At 39.6% G+C, this 17,005-nt stretch overlaps 1 protein-coding gene across 1 annotated transcript in view; it reads right to left on the bottom strand.

Moving 5' to 3' along the window:
- Nucleotides 1-7,561: 7,561 nt before the first annotated feature.
- The window catches only part of nwd2 (NACHT and WD repeat domain containing 2), a gene marked incomplete in the record, with an annotated part of 63,516 nt that continues 54,072 nt past the window's right edge, over nt 7,562-17,005 (bottom strand). The window contains 2 exon segments of the mRNA XM_014018389.1: nt 7,562-12,866; nt 15,577-16,166. Coding sequence (XP_013873843.1) covers nt 8,970-12,866; nt 15,577-16,166 — 4,487 coding nt within the window.

The following is a 17,005-nucleotide window of genomic DNA, read 5'->3' as shown; positions in this document are numbered from 1 at the left end:
ATTTAATTTCTTTTTGATGCTCTTACTTTGAAGTTTTTGCTGCTAAAGATGCTACATGCAACACACACGGTGCCTGACACGTCCAGCACTGCTTGTAAGAGGGGATAGTTTTTATTTAACTCAGGATAAATGCAATAAAATAGTCTTACACTTGTGAATTTCTTTATTGGGCTCAAAATTAGTGGAACCTAATTGGCCTGCTAATGGTTTCCAAATTTAGCAAAAAAAGCTAATCCGCTAAATAAGAAGATTGTTCTGCTATTAGCGGTTTAGCGGAACTGTGCCCACCAATGTAAGATGGCATCAATCCTGTTTGGAGTCAGCTAGTGAAACTTTATTTCTCCAAAATGGAGCAAAGCTCCTTCTACAACAGGTAAGATGTTTATTGTTCATTGTCTTGAACTGACACTTTAAGCGCCTCTCTGAGGCTAAACCTGAATTCAGTTAGTTTCTCTGTGTATTGTGTTTTGTGATGGAAAAATACTCCTGAAGACACATCCAAAAAAACCGGTTTGAGTGTTTACATGGCCACACAGACAGCTCATCCTGAAATAACTCAAAAACACTGAACATAAAAGCAAACAGCAAAGAACATGCAGGTCGGCAACGACGAATGAAGGTTAAACGTTCTCTACTGAGTGATTATTAACGTGTATTTGTAAAAAAAAAAAAGTGAATGCTTCTCAGAATGTGTCTGTATTTTTATTCATAGTATTTCAGATATAGGCACACAATGTTTTGGTTTTTTTTTTCTGTTTAGGCATCAGCCAACAGGAAGCCATCTAACAGCACAAAACAGTGAAATGTGACACATCGAATGCAAAACAGAGCCTTCCAAGACGTTTTCTAAGACGGAACCAGTGATCCTGTGGAGAGGGTTTTCACTTCACTGCCTCTGCCATCTTTTTTGTTTTTTAAACATTTATTTTTACAACAGAGATTTTTGGGAATAAATCTAGAACTACAGAAATGGTATTTTTCGGTGAAACCGCAGTGTGAATGCAAAGTGCGGAAGTCAAAACAAACCTTTATTCACAAAACCAGGATACTCCCATCTGTCCAACCTGAAGTATCACAAACAAGCCGCTCTTTCCTACAAATCACCTGAAATCAAAGCGGAGTGTCGTATCTTCTTCTTCAGAGGATTTAGGTCAGGGCTCGTGGGCCGTTATCTGTTCTCCTCAGGTCTAGGCTCGATGCAGTGTGGAGATGTGAGACAAGACGAGATAAAAGTGAAGAAATACGTAAGTTGTGCTGTTATTGACTCGCCTCAGCAACATACTGTAAAGAATACTAACTCAGCTGAGCCCCATTTTTATTCAAACCTACCAAAGACTAACCCAGTCATGACTAGAACTGGTAAATCCTTATGGAACCGAGTTAATCTGAGTCAATGACTAAAATAACCTGGTTCATTTGAGTCGTTCACACTGAGCAACTCACCACCCCAATTAAAAATGTATTTATATATACATAAAACAGTTATAACTTAACACACAAATATATGAACAAACATCTTACAGATGATTTAACCAAACTTGAGATGTCAAAAAAATAAATAAATAAACCATTTGTGTTACACGTATGTTATCTATGTAAACATGCCTATGTGTGCCTCACGTGGAGTCCGCAGCATTTCATGATTGTTTATTAACCTGCAGAAATGACCGAACTCGTGAGTCCGAGGCATTTGTGGGGAGCTAACAGGGATCCCAGTCCATAGCATATCCAGTGAAGCTTCTGTGTTTTGTTTTGTTTTCTCTTGTTTGCTAATTTGCGTATTTTCATTTAAAAAAATTTTACTCGCTGACTGTAATCTATAGTTTGCCAGATAACTTTAAGGATTCTTGTTAATTTAGACCTTGGATTTGAGGGACCTGATTCAGTGTGAGGACTCGAATCATTAACCTGGGTAGATCAGGAACCGACTAGCTCTAGGTGGCAGGTCCTTGTGCATCATTGTAGGAGGGGGACAACAGTGCTTATAAGGCTGCGTTTTCCTGAAACTCTGGGCTTCCAGTCAGTCCTGGAGACACCATCCTACCAGTCAGTCTCAACATTTTATGACAGGTTTGACAGACTGAACACCCACCGAAACTTCCTAGTAACACTTTGGAACTGAGTCACACTCACCCAGGTCCTAAATCTCTGTAAGACAGCAGGTCCAGAAGGAAGCGTCACCCAGAGACCAGACGCATCAATGACCAGTGGTGCTCCAGTAGCCGTAAACTGTCTGGAAAAGTAGTTGCTCTCACATCCAAACTCTACCATCTAAGCTACAGTTCACCTGTCTGAACAGGTCAGTGGATGATGTCGTTACTGGACTGTAACAGAACATAAGCTAGTGATAATGTCCTGGGTCAGAATACTGTCCCTCGTCCTTTATTCATGAGGCCCAGGATGTGTTGTCAGCATATTTCATGATGACTGTGTCGTTATTGTTGGAGACAACGGTTGTGGGTGTAAAGCATGAAGACGTTGAAGAGCCTGAGGAAGCAATTTTGTAGAGATCTGGTGCTGATTGTCGAAGGCTTTTAGGAACTAATTGCTGGAGGCAATCAGGACCCCCAGGTTGGGCATCTTTGGGATCAATTTTATTGGTGGATTAGTGTTGAAAGCAGAACTGTAGTCGAAGGAAAGCATTCTGACTTCTGGAAGGGAGCTCAACTGCTTTCTCTTCATCACCAGGGGGTTCAAAGTGGATGGACAGCCATAAGTTCCTCAGCCTTCACGTCCCATTGGATTTAAAATAGTATATAAACACTAAACCCACACCAAAGGGCCCAGAACTGCATTTCATAAGACTGCTCAGGAAGACTGGGACTGGCCTACATGGGCCCGCCTGGTGGAGCGCAACCATCCATGGACTTCGTCTACAAACAACCGTGTATACAGTGAGCCATCCAAACAATTAAAGACTGATTCCACACTGCTTACTCTCTCCTCGAGCATAAAATCCTTCCATCCAATGAGGAAGAGCAGTTGGATGACAGCTCCCTAAATGTGCTTCTCTTTTGAGGCTGTATTTAATATGCCTTATTATTCATTATCTCTGATTTATTCTTATCTAATGTTCATATCTTATGATTTATTGCCTTATTTTGATCTCAAGTTGAGGGTTGTAAATGTKCCGACACATCATCGACCACTTAGCCTGTCGACCCTGAGAGAACTTTTCCTCCATGCTATAAACAGGTAACGTTTTGAGCTGTTTCTACTGCAGGTAAGATGAGAACTTCACGGTACAACACATCAAAAACACATTTTTCTTTTGAAGTGTTTAGTCACACGTGGTTTATTTGGCCAGCCAGCAAGGAAGAAAAAAAAAAGAAAAAGAAAGGGAGTATTATATGGGTGACACGGCTTCCCTCTCAACAGAGAATACAGTAGGAGTTATATTATAGGTAAACACTGATGACAAAGGCTTTTTTTGCTTTGAACTTTAAGGCCGCTGACAGGAAAGTGGCTATTTTAATCCTGGGTAGATATAGTTTGACTGTACACAGACCTGTTGAGAAATCCTGCTCAACAAACAAGCGGTGTAATTATACGCCTGTTGCAGCGCCGCAGGTGGAATTTGCTTGTGACAGTCGAGCCCTTGTTGTCCTAAGGACTGGAAGCAGCACCAACAGACATGAGCTCACCATCATTACAATGAAAGGCGTGGCCAAGCCCGCCAAGCACTGCTGACCTGTTGTTGCTGTGGAGACAACACGCGCGTGCACACGCTCACACAGACAGATTCGTTTAGAGTGACACCACTGGGGAAATTAAAATGGTAGCCCAAAGCAACAGGGTTTTATTGGCCAATCGCAGCTTGAACCTGAATGTGTTTACTTTGCGAGTTTGTGTGTGTGTGTGTGCATGGCCCAGGTCACCGTGAAGGTTTTTCCTTGCACACGCTTCGCCGAACGATCGCAACACTATCAGCCAAGCGTCGGAGAACTGTTCACCACGCTTGTCTGGCGTTGGGAATCAAGCACAAAGTAGCAATTACTGGCCTATCAAGTCGTTTCACAGCTCTGTTCTGGGTGTATTTCAGGGTGTTGACGCTGTGAGTTGTGGCAGGATAAAATCGACGTGAGCCGGCTTTCTTTTTTCTGCAGCTTAACATAGAGCTGCTGGTTATTCAGCACTGGGTTGCTTGTGAGCATTTACAAACCACAAAAGGGATAAGTTGGATCTTTTAAAGTGGCAATCAGAAAGTAAACCTGTGTCAAATACCCGCCCCACATAGGAGACAGGTCTGGGCCTAATATAGTGTCAAGCTGGCACTGCTTTTAAGATGGCATGCCACAAATGGTCCAGTTGTGGTTTGGTTTATGTGGTCGGGCTCATGCATAGACCCATTTCTGGCAAATTACATCTGGACCACCAAATGGTCATCACTCTTTGCAGTATCCGGGCTGAGTGTCACAGCATTGTATGGGCCAGACAAATGTTGCTACGTGAGACTTTTCCATTCGTTTTACAAGCGTCATTTGGACATTATTGAAATCGAACGTGCTTTAAGAAGACAGCAATCTGCTTTGGCTTTGCCAAGTTGTCTGCCAAATCAGTTAAAACTCACCAAACTGGACTCAAACTCAAATATTTACTATTCATAACCTTTCTACAGAACATGACTCCCAAAGAGCCTAACTGTGACTTTGACTCCAATGAAAGCCAGAAAGAGCAACGTGGAGGCAAAAAATTGAACCGTTTTATTACATTAAAATGTTTTATACAAACAATGCATACACACTAGGTTCATATTGCTTCAGACATAATTTTTTTTAGTTTAATTTCCAGTTAAACAACTCTGTAACAAAATGTAAGTACAACATTTATGAAAATATAAATCTCTAAACAGGTAAGTCAGTCCTGACAATAAAAAGAATACCATAGAAACATTCATGACCAGTATGTCAACTATAAGTTGCAAACATGTAAGTTGTTCAAAGTCATTCAAGTTACATAACATACAATAATACCATTTACTGGCTTCCATATGGACACATTCAAATATACTCTTAAACTGGCATTCCAATATATTTTATATTTTATAAGAGGATTGTTTTTAAACTTTATTTTTTAAATTTTTTTTGCAAAGATAGCACATTTTTTTCTATCAGAAACATAATCACAGTCGAACACTTCAGCAATTTGGTAACTATAATTACAGTACAAGGCTTAAAAAAACAAACGAGACAGTTAAACTAAAACTATATTTGGAACTTTGGCAATTACATATTAGGATATTTTATTCTTTTTATTAGTCATATATTTTTGATTCAGAAAGTCTTGAGTTGGGAAATTTTAAAGCTTGGTTTTAATACCAGTTTTGAAAATTTCCTAGGGCTTAATTAACCGTTTAAAAGGAGTAAACTCAGAATACAATGGAGTAGCCCTTAAAAGGTAGATGTCAGAGTGAAAGTGTTTGTGTTCTTGTTGATCTTATTTGCAGTCGTGTCTATCAAAGATTAGATTTGTAAAAACTCAAAACTGCTAAAAAAAACTTTTATTTTGAGTTATGCTTTGTAGAAAGCTTCTTGCTAGGTACAGCCTCAAAAAATGCCAAATACTGTTTGTTTATTAGTACATCTTTATTTCAGCCTGTGTGATGATACCAACACCTCGTGTCCGAAAGTCCATACTATGCACTAAATGCATACTATGTGTGCTTTTACTATAAACTCCTATGTACATAATGTATGCTTCACTGTACATTTAGTTACCTTTATTTTTGAAAATGAYTAACGCAAACCACAGACCAGGCTAAGCTAGACTAATCTAAGCTAAACCTAACCAAAGATGAGCTAAAACAAAGCTATGCTAAATTATACTAAGCTAATCTTCACTAGGCTAAAAAAAGACAAGCTAAGGTAAAGAGAGGCTAACTTATGCTAAGCTAARCCTATTGATTTAAACCAAACAGGGACGAGCTAAGCAAGCTGGGTTGACTTATGCTAAACTAAACCAAGCAGGGCAGAGCTAAAATTAGCAAAGCTAAGCTAAATTACATGGAACTAAGCTAAACAAAACGGGGACAAGCTACAATCAACTAAGATAGTTTAAATTATACTAAGCTAAATTTAACATACAAAATTACGATGGAGTATTAGGGCCACACAATATATTTTTTTTATTATTATTACAACAATAGTCATAATATAATAATATTATGAGATTAAAGTCATAATTTTAGGAATATAAAAGTCATATTATTGCAAGAAAAAAGGTCATATTATGAAAAAAAGTCATAATATGAAAATTGTCGTATTCTCACGTGACATATCTATTTTCTGTTCATTTCCTCCTTTTTTCCTCACACCTTGGACAGCCATATGTCTCTGTGTTTATAAAGTAGTGCGCGACGACTTGGCCGGTTCACTGTAGTGCAATATGCTTTCATCCAAATTAGCTATGTGTCGACTAAAGCTGCCAATGCATCCATTAATTACAATAAAGCTTTATTATATAGTCATTTGCACAATTTTTGAAGTCCTGCTACTGATATTTTGATGCTAATGTGCTAAAAGATTAACTAGGAATACTAAAGAACAACGACAAGTTCCTCAACATTCCTCATTTTAATGCAATGGTAACTGCATGCTTTTTTGTGTAAAGGGTATAATATTACGACTTTAATTTGAGAATATTATGATTTTTTTCCCTCATAATATCATGACTTTAATCTCGTAATGTTACGACTTTATTCTCATAATATTATGACTTTAATCTCGTAATGTTACGACTTTATTCTCATAATATTATGACTTTAATCTCGTAATGTTATGACTATATTCTCATAATATTATGACTTTAATCTCGTAATGTTACGACTATATTCTCATAATATTATGACTTTAATCTCGTAATGTTACAACTTTATTCTCATAATATTATGACTTCATTTTTGTATGACTTTAATGTCGTAATATGACTATATTTTCGTAATTTTAAATAATAAAAATAAAAAATCTCGTGTGGCCTTAATACCCCGTTGTACAAAATAAACCAAGCAGGGGAAAGCAAAGCTAAGCTAAGCTAGGCTAACCTAGGCTAAACCAAATCAAGCAACTCAAAGAAACTACAAAGGAACTAGCTAAGATAACTTAATTTTAGCTAAGCTATATTAAGCCTTGCTAAACTATGCTAAGATAAGCTAAAATAAACTAAACAAAGCTAAAATAAAGACACTTTGAAGGGTGTTAACAGTAGAGTGCATGTGTCAACACTGGTATGGCAAAAACACTTAATATTACGCCCAGCTGACTGAAAATTTACACTTTAACCAAAACCGAAAATTTGCTGAATTATTAGCATGCCACTTTACTGTGTTCTCTGTATTTTAAGCAAGTGTYGCGTCCAGTGCTTTCAAACATCGTGTGCATTTTGCGATTTAATGGCTTTGTATTAAGGCTTTGAACACAGTTAAAAAACCTCATATTAGTTTAGCAGAGAACTACATAGCATGTTAGTATGAAATGTCGGACACAGGCACTAACAATGGACATTTCAAAGCCTGCAYTACCTTTTGTAAAGCTAGAAAAGAAAAGTTACAATAAAGTCAAAATGATTAATAATTGCAGAAAGGGTTTATTGTTTTCAACATCTGCTTTCAATCTGTGCTCAGATGTTATCAAAACTTTTTCTTTTTCTTTTGCTACAGCTACAATTTTTACCCTCATATTTGCATTTCTGTTTTAGGGTGATACAGCCACAGGGTTTATATATTTTTAAATTATCATGTTCCTTGTCATTTCCCTGACTTTGTTTAGTCACATAAAATAAAAAAATGATCCCTTACTGAGTTTTCTATTTAAATAACAACTTAATGGTTTACTTAATCAAACCAAATATTTTTTGGGAGATTGTAGCATTTCAAAATTGCCTGCAAATGTAATTGTTTCAATTGGCAGACCAAATATATATTTTTAAAAAGAAAAGCTAAATAATTTTCATCAGTTTATACTTTATCTAAAAATACTTCAACAATTTCTCACAAACCACCCATAAAGTGCTTCCATTTAATGAATAATCTTCTAAATATGTTGGCCAGATTATTTTAGGAAAACTCACTCTGTCCTTTTTTATTCTGGAACACGTAAAACTCTTCAGAACCTAAAGCAAGTACACAGGTTAAGGCGTTAATGTGTATGGTGCTATGCTACACTGTATGCTCAATAGTGGTGTTCCCCTTAAAAACGACCTGCACACAAAACTGATGGAACTGCAGAGAAATTCACATCAAATCTATGTAAACTGTTCAGAGAAAAAATACAGTAACCGTTATTTAGAACAACGCCATGGATCTCTCCAGATGTTGACTCGATCTTAGAAAGCAACGGTGCGTATACTGTGTTTATAAGTCCCTGCATTTTCATAAACTTTGTAATCTGCACATGAAGAACATTTTAAATTCCAGGCACTCACTTTGATTGCATTAAGCACAACAAAACGTCTTTAAGGAGTTGCACAAATTGCAGCAGCCAAAATGAGACTGTACATACTTTTGTTCATAGTTCTTCCTTTTTGTACAGTACCACCTGATGTTGATACAAATGTAAATATACTCTTAACAACATTATGGCTTAACATATACAATGAAAATAAGATCATGAAAGTGGCTAAGGCCACCAGACTGGCTTTGAAAATGTTTGACTAAGACATTTTTGATAATTTTGTTCTTCAAATGCAAAAAGACACAAAATGGCAAAGTAAAATGTTACACATTTTTAAACAAACTAATGCTTTTAATTTTTTGTTGTTGAACAGTCATTATGAGTAAATCTAATAAAGTGGAAGTAAGTAATCTATCGTTTGAGTGCAGCGTTAAATCGTCGGCCCTTTAACTACCCACAGGGCTGACATCTGCAGCTGAATCACGTGGCTGTAAACAAGAATCAACTGCGATTCCCTAGAGATTCTAAACTTTGTCACTTGTTCCCCCTTTGTTTTCCTTAACTCCACCTGTCCTCCATACTTCACTGCACCAATTCAGTCTTCTTTGTAGGTGTCGTTGACTCTCCCTCTCCGGAATCCGACACATTGACGGGGCTGTCTCTTGAGAAGACTTCCGTCGACTCCCTCCAGGTGCAGTCGGCCACAGTCTTATAGGAATGATTGCCACATTTGGGGCGTACTTTCTGTGAGGCATTGTTGACAATCTGTCGGCTGTTGGATGTGGCTATCTTGATCTTGAGGGCAGCGTCCACACGGTCCACAACTGTGTATGTACCAATGCTGCCATCCTCAAAGCCTATGATGATGTTTAGTGCTCGCTGAGAGAGTGATAGGAAGGTGGGAGTCTTGTATAGCGAACATGTGCCGATGCTCTTGCCATCTGCGAGGCGCATCACGATCAGATTGGACACTACGCCTGCATCGTCGTCCTCATCGCAGTTCCGAAAGCAAACATAGACGAGATAACGTCCATCTCTTGATAATTTTTGACGCCAGATTATGCCTGCTGCATGGACAAGCCTCAGCTTTCCGCTATGAAGATCCAGAACATTAATGTTCTCATCACCTTTGGAGACTATTCCCAATTTCCCGTTGGGTGAGATCTGAAAGTCCTCAAGATTTTTCAGGAAGTTGGTTGGCAGCTGGACTCGCCTGCATACAGACTCATCTGCTACGCTCCAGATGAAGACGGTCTCTGTGGACGTGATGAAGACTACGCAGTCAGGGCAGTCAGGAATGAGCTTGAAGTTGACAATGGTGATGCCATCATCACAGACAAATTTTTTTGATACGCTGCCTGACCATAGGCTGACAGCAAGAAGTTTATTCTTAGATGTTCCCACTAGAAAAGTGTTAGCTGTGGTGATCAGTGCATTCTGGAGTGTGACCAAAATGTTACACACTTTGTGCCCAGTAGCAAGTCTCCAGACCCTGGAGGCATTCTGCTCACAGAGGGACACCACAAACTGGTCGTTGTGGGTGATCAGCAACTGTGATATTCTCTGTCCATTGATGCGGAAGATGTTTTCTCCAGTGTTGGTTTGCCAAATGTACTGACTAGACTTGTCGTCTGAAGTCACCATGAGATCCCCTGAGGAGGTCAGGACACAATTCTCCACTATGCTCTCRTGTTTGAAGACTGTCTCAATGAAGCCAGTGCTAAAGTTCCACTTGTGGACAGCTTCAGAGCCATCCATGGTAAACACATAGTCCTCTCTGCCTGTTAGTTGCAATGTCTGAATTTTCTTGCCTGTTTTGTCAATGTTTGACATGGCGGTGATTATATCAATGTCCCAAACAGACAGAACTCCACTGCTGGCAACAGAAAGGAGCAAGTTGTGGTGGGCTGATTTGATGAGTTTAACGATAGCCCCTGAGATTTCTATCAGGCTAGCCATGCACTGTCCACTGTCCCTCCTCCAGACAAAAATGGAGGACGTGTTCTCCATGGAGGCCACGATGCTTTGACCATTTTTGGAGAGAACAGCAGCAACAAAGCGCTCGCTACGTTTGGCTTTGAATTTCTCTGCCATTTTCCAGAGCTTTGTGTCAAGCACCTCAATACTCCAGACCTTGCAAATAAGAATAGAACGCTGATCTTCGGATAACTCAATACCCACTACTTCGCTCTCATCCCCTCGACAATCATAGTCCTCCATGAGCTTGGGGTTGGTAACCTCTTTGGTGTTCCATACTGACAAACTGCCTTCATTGTCGATCATTACCATTTGATTAAGGGTGTCCAGAACAAGGATGGACTTCACAAACCCCCCAGAAAACTCAGATGTTACAGTAGCCAACTTCTCTCCATTTCCTAGATGAAAGATAGATGTTGTGTTGAGGTACTGGCCACAGAAGGCATACAATCCATCTGGTGAACATTGGACGCAAGTCACCTCATACCAGCAATGAAACTGGTAAAGAGGCCAGCCATACACAAGATCAATGATGCTAACGTCTTTACTAGCCTCAAGCCAAGCCAAAGCATGATGGGTAGAAAGAGTAAAACCGTTGATAAAAGCGACTCCCCCAGTGACGCCACTGTTCTTTGACCCCTTCACTTCAACCTCTGATAAAAGGCAAGACTTGTGATTATCATAAATGAGCAGGGTATTTTTGGTTGTGGCAACAACCAGATACTTCTCATCAGTGGTTAGCCTTATCCCCAGCACAACAGACCTGGCTGTGTCAATCTGTCTTAAGAGCTGCCTGCTCTCTACATCCCAAGTGCTGATAGATCCATCTTCTAAAGCTACTAGAACTATGTTTGGGGCTAGAGTGGGCAAAATCTCTACAATTTGCATGTAGCTGGAGGAAAGAGGAAGCCTTTCTGGACTGTAAGTGACATCCATAGAGGAGTGGAGAGGCACTATAGAGCAGTATTTTGGGCCATCTTTGTCACACTCCAGAAGGAGGTGTCTTAGTCTTGGTAGGGAGGTGACAACTGGCAAAAGCCTTTGCTGAAGTTCTGCAGAGAGCGATGCAGGGTTTTTTAGTACTTTAACCTTTATGCTACGAAGAGTAGTGGCCAGAAACTTTAGCTCTTTTTCTTGACTGCAACTGTAAGCTAGATCAATGTCTGTTAAAGCCTTATCAAACTGGCCAATCTTGATCATTGTGTATAGCCAGCTGAAGTTCATGATGACACCAAACATGAGGTCATCCGTGCGTCCACTCCTGGTAAGGTGGTACACCAGCTCCGTCATCTTTCTGTGATTGACAAAGAAAATGTCAGGCTCCAGAAGGTTGCACTGGAACACCCAAGGCTGCTCGGGGGTCTGTCTGTCATATGAGTATTTATCTGAGGAGGTTTTCTCATGGGACTGTTGATGATGAGGGTTTTTGTGATGTGAAATGTTCAAGGAAGTGAAATGGTTGTTATCGTAAGTGAAGATCTTCTTCCTGCCTCCTGCCCATGCACCCAAAAAGTACTCAGCCAGGAGGCTGTGCATCTGATGCACATCCTCTTCATTGCTAAGATACAGCTTCTGGGCGATGAGGTGTAGATGCCTGTTGGCCCAGACCATCAGTGTGACGTTTCGCACCTGTCGTTCCACTAGATAGCCCTCCAGCTCCTCTCTAAGCTTAGCAACTAAATCATAGGAGATCCTCAAGGGGTTTTTGAGGTAACTGGCCACAATGACATCCCCGAGAACTATGTTGTCAAGGGACAGGATGTCTTCTAGTTCAACTTCTGTTAGCCCAGCCTTGGCCATAGTGATATATCCTAATGCTCTAAAGACAAATCGCTGGCCCAGCTTGTTTTCCACAGAGTAGAATAGATGCTCTATGCTCTCATGCACTGTAGAGCAAAGAGATTTATCATCCACGTCCTTGTGAGACCGCCAATGAACTACTTCTCTATAGATGAGGTTGACAAACATTGGCAACGTACACTTGGCGAGTGCCTCGTTGACATAAATCTGTTGGCCTGAGGTTACCTTCCTCTTAACCCCAAGCAACTGCTGTTTTAACATTTGGCTGCAGACTTTTCGGTCCCTCTGAATTAGCTCCACGTAGTACCTCTCATCGTGGATGAGGTGGCGGAGTTTCTGCAAGATGCCATGCTTATTAGGCAGCGTCGAAACGACAATGCGGACAGTGCGAGGAAGATGTATGGGGAGCCACCACAGCTTGCGAGCTTCATCTGCATCTGAAAGCTGCTCTAAGGCATCCAGGACGATGACCAAAGGCCTATGGAATGAAGATTCACCAAGAAGGTTAATAAGGAGTTCTTTCATCTCCTGAATCTTGTYAGGCAAAAAGTGAATCAGGCAGCGGTAGTTTATTGCAATCTGTTCACAGATGCTCTGGAGTAGAGTTCGTAGGTCTGTGGAGGGCTGGCTGGAGCCGATAAACCGAACGATGACCACTGGATCAGTTTCAGGACCCATCTCTTTCTGAAGCCATGTATAGGCCTGGAAAAATAAGCAGCATTGAGAAGATAAAGTTACAACATGAGAATAATGTTTAAGACATTTTTAAATCCATATGACTTTATGAGTGGTAAAGGACGTTATATTTAATGGTTAAGTATTTATTTATTTTTTTCTGTCATAACCACATTCAAACTGTAACTCTAGCAATAGGACAAAAGTCGGACAATGTGTTTGCCCATGTCTTATCCAATTCAAGATGGCTGCCAAACACAAAATCAGTTATCAATAAGTCAACTGTACAGATATTGAGCTAATATTTGCTGTGATAGTAGCTCATTCCTGGTTCACACAGCAATTGTGCCAAAWTTTGGCACAATTTGCCCTTCCGACTTTCTTAATGATGTCCCAATTAGCGTGATGACTCTGAAGATAATCTTATGAGATATTCCTACTGTGTGTGGTMAGAGTGATCTAGTCAGCTCGGAAGTAAGTCGGGACCACTCTGATCTCAAATTGTGGATTTTCAACATTTTGGATTGTTTCGGCCTGATATCCCAGTAARYGGTGTTCCCTGAGGACAAACGAGCTCACAGCCTGTTGAATGTGATGTGCAGCCAATCAGAAAGCGAGGTCACGGAAATATGGATGATAATCCAAAATACAGAAGACAARACAACTACCATGGTGCACCAGAAAGTGCGGTGGATGTCTTTTTGTTTTGTTTATTCTCTTTTAAAGAAAGTCCACAAACTATTACTGTTGTTTCTTCCTCATCTGCTGTTTATTTACTTTGAACTCACATCTGATATTGCAAGATTTCCTGTCTGACATCTGAATGTTTGCGCATGAAATATGTTCATGTGTGGTGTGTTGTACAGTATGTAGGACCAAACCTGTTATATAAGATTTTTTTATCTTCATGTGGGGGCTCTATTACTCTTCGAAAATCAGCCAACAATTTTAAAATCTTGCCGTGTGAACCAGGCATTAGAATATTTTACAACACATATACTCCAGGTGCAAATAGATTGCACAAGATTTAGCAATATTGCATGAAAAACAACTTATTTTCAGGAKTTAACCAAAAAGGCTCCGACTGTAATCTCTSMACACAAAATTATCTTAGTTTAAATCTATTGCAGCCCTTTAAGGAATGCTAAGGTTTTAATTTGAAGCGAAATTGATTAATTCAATTTTTTTATGTTCTCACCACCTTAGAACAAAAAACTGAGTTCATTTTTTTAACTGATGTGTATTCTACGGATGAGAAGTACCGTATTATTGAGACTTCAGTGATCTCATAATTTCATTCATGAATTCATTAAAAAGCCCAGCTGAGATTTCAGGAGGCATTCTAATGCTATCTGACACTTTTAGGGCAACACTGATGACTCCTGTTCCACTTTAAGCTTTGAGTGTGTTTGAGGGAGGGCGAAAGAAAAAGAGTGAAAAGCTAATTCTGTCTGCGGAGGATTCTCAATTTAAATATGTTTTAGAAAGCTTTTTGGCTTTCTGGCTCAAACTGCGACAAAGGTTTGACAGCAGCGGATTTATAAAACGTAAAATATTGCAGTTTGAGAAAATAATATATTTTGGTTTTTTCACCTGATATGATTGCATACCTTTCGTCTTGGCATTCACATGGATTTTTTTTGAGATGTGCCAGAATATATATATTTTTCTTTTAACAAGTACCAAGAATGTACCGTCTTTGGTACATGAATGTCAGCAGTGGATCATTTGGAAATACTCTCTGTTTACAGGACTGCTTGGTGCAGTTTTTATGTAGTCAAAGAGACAGAACTGGTACTTCATATCAGGCCGGTCATCATGAAGTAATGTCTGATTTTTTATTAAAAACAGTGAATACTTGCAAGTAGTTGCAAAAAACTACAAAACTAAGTTGGCCAACTTCCGCATACATACTTTGTAACTTGTATGTATGCACACTGTAAACTTTGTGAAAGTCAAGGGTTTTGTTTTACTCCATATACTGTTGCAAAATTTTAAAATAAATAAAAATGAGAAATTATAGTTTCTTTCAACTTGTGTATTTTTTAAACACGGAACTGACAAACAGCAACACATTCAGTGGTGTATAGTTATCATCATCAATATCAATATTTGTACTGGAGCATCTTATATAAATATGCATACTTGTAAAAATGCTGGTATTGGGACACCGTTAGTTCTCATAAGGTAGTGTGTTTTGGAAAAATGGGCCTTACAAGGTAACAAATACAAAGACACATATATATATANCAATATTTGTACTGGAGCATCTTATATACTGTAAATACGCATACTTGTAAAAATGCTGGTATCGGGACACCGTTAGTCCTCATAAGGTAGTGTGTTTTGGAAAAATGGGCCTTACAAGTATATATATATATATATATACACACACAAAGCTCTCAACCTTTTAAATCCTAACACACCACTGTCTAGTAAAATCTAAAATTTGTGCAAATGTGCAGAGACTTGTAGCTTTTTGGGAAAGGAAAAGACACGTGGTCATGACCAGCCTCTTTGCAGGCACACAGATGGTCAAGCGAGCGTTTGTGAGAACAGTTGCAAACACCCCCCAACCCCCCACCCCCCACACACACGCACACACTCTGCCGCCCAAAGATGGACACATGCTGGGATCAGACAGACAGCCGTGAACAAATCGTGGGAGCCGAAGAGAAAGCAGGATGACGATGACACAAAAGGAGGAAGTCAAAACATCCTTTCTAGTTCGTCTCACCTGTTTGGCCACCTCAGACAGCAGCAGCGTCTTTCCGGTGCAGGGTCCTCCGAACACCACCAGAGGGCACATCCTGCTCCCCTTAGACGGCATGACATACTCCTGCACAAAATCCAGAGACTCAGCCTTGTACTTATAGAGCGCTGCGTAGCTCTTACACAGGGACAGGTGCTGTAGGAGCTCGTCGTACAGCGGGTCGGTCTCTGTGTCGAAGTTCTGCTGAACCGTGGCCTGGATGATGTCCACCATGTCCTCGTAGAACTGCTTGCACAGCCCTTCCACGTAGTGACTCTCCACTTCCTGCGAGTAGCCCAGCTTCATGTCGCAGTGTGTGACGGACGAGTAGACGCGCAGGTTGGAGGCTGCCACGATCGTGGGGATGAACTCATCCCGCACTTTCAGCAGGCGCTCGTAGGCTTCCTGGTTGCGCATGACGCGATCGCCGCTGACCACCGTGTCCATGTAGCGGGCCATGTCGGGGATTTTGGCGAAGCGGTCGAAGTTGGAGATCTTGCGAATGTAGCAGACGCATTTCCTGAGAAAGGCAGGGGTTTGTTTCCCGAGGGCAAAGTCCAACTCATCCTCCAGAGCTGATATGGGAAGAAAAAGGGAAAATAAATGCTCAAAAACAATAATTGTTACTTTTAACTTTCCAAAATAGTTAACTTTATTGACAAATTCTTTCCTCATGGAAATACACTGAGATTTCTTCAGTTCTTTTAAAAGCGYTGTTCTCTTTGAAAACAGCTTCATCATATTTGTTGTTTTTGTTTATATTTGMTGCTTTTAGCTAACCTTTTGATACTTTTAAATTTTAYCTTCTGTTCTGCTACTTTTGGCTTTTAGTGTTTTGGTACTTTATTCTTCAAGTTACCTACTTTTCATTTTTAGCCACCCTTCTGATATTTTTAGTTAGCCTTTTGTTACTTTGAGATTTTAGCTACTCTTGCTGTTTTYGTTAGCATTTTACTACTTTTAGCTGAAAATTTAAGCTTTTACKTTTCTATTTATAGATTTGTGCCAGTCTTCTTGTTACTGTTTTATGATCTTTAGCTATATTTAGCTCTTAGCTATTATTTTGCTACTTTGAACTTTTAGTGTTCTTTAGCTAGGCTTTTGACACATTTAGCTCCCGTTGCTCATTTTTGCTTTTAGCTAGAGTTTAGCGAATTTAGTTTGCCTTTTGTTACTTTTTGCAGGTCTTTAGCWACATTTAACTYTTAGCTAGCCTTTTGATGCTTTAACGTTTAGTGTTTTCTAATTAGTTTTTTTAGCAAGTCTTTTGAAATGTTTAAAGTTTCTATTTTAGAAATTTTTGCTTTTAGCTGTGGTTTTGCTACTTTAGTTTGCCTTTTGTTATTTTTAGCCTTTAGCTACCCTTTTTACTGCTTTTAGCTTGCATTTGGCTCCTTTTAACTAAATGTTGACT

The sequence above is a fragment of the Austrofundulus limnaeus genome, unplaced genomic scaffold (assembly GCF_001266775.1).
Source record: "Austrofundulus limnaeus strain Quisiro unplaced genomic scaffold, Austrofundulus_limnaeus-1.0 Scaffold191, whole genome shotgun sequence".
In the NCBI taxonomy this organism is placed as follows: Eukaryota; Metazoa; Chordata; class Actinopteri; order Cyprinodontiformes; family Rivulidae; genus Austrofundulus; species Austrofundulus limnaeus.
The sequence above is the reverse complement of the archived record's forward strand: the minus strand, read 5'-3'. Positions and strand labels throughout refer to the sequence as shown.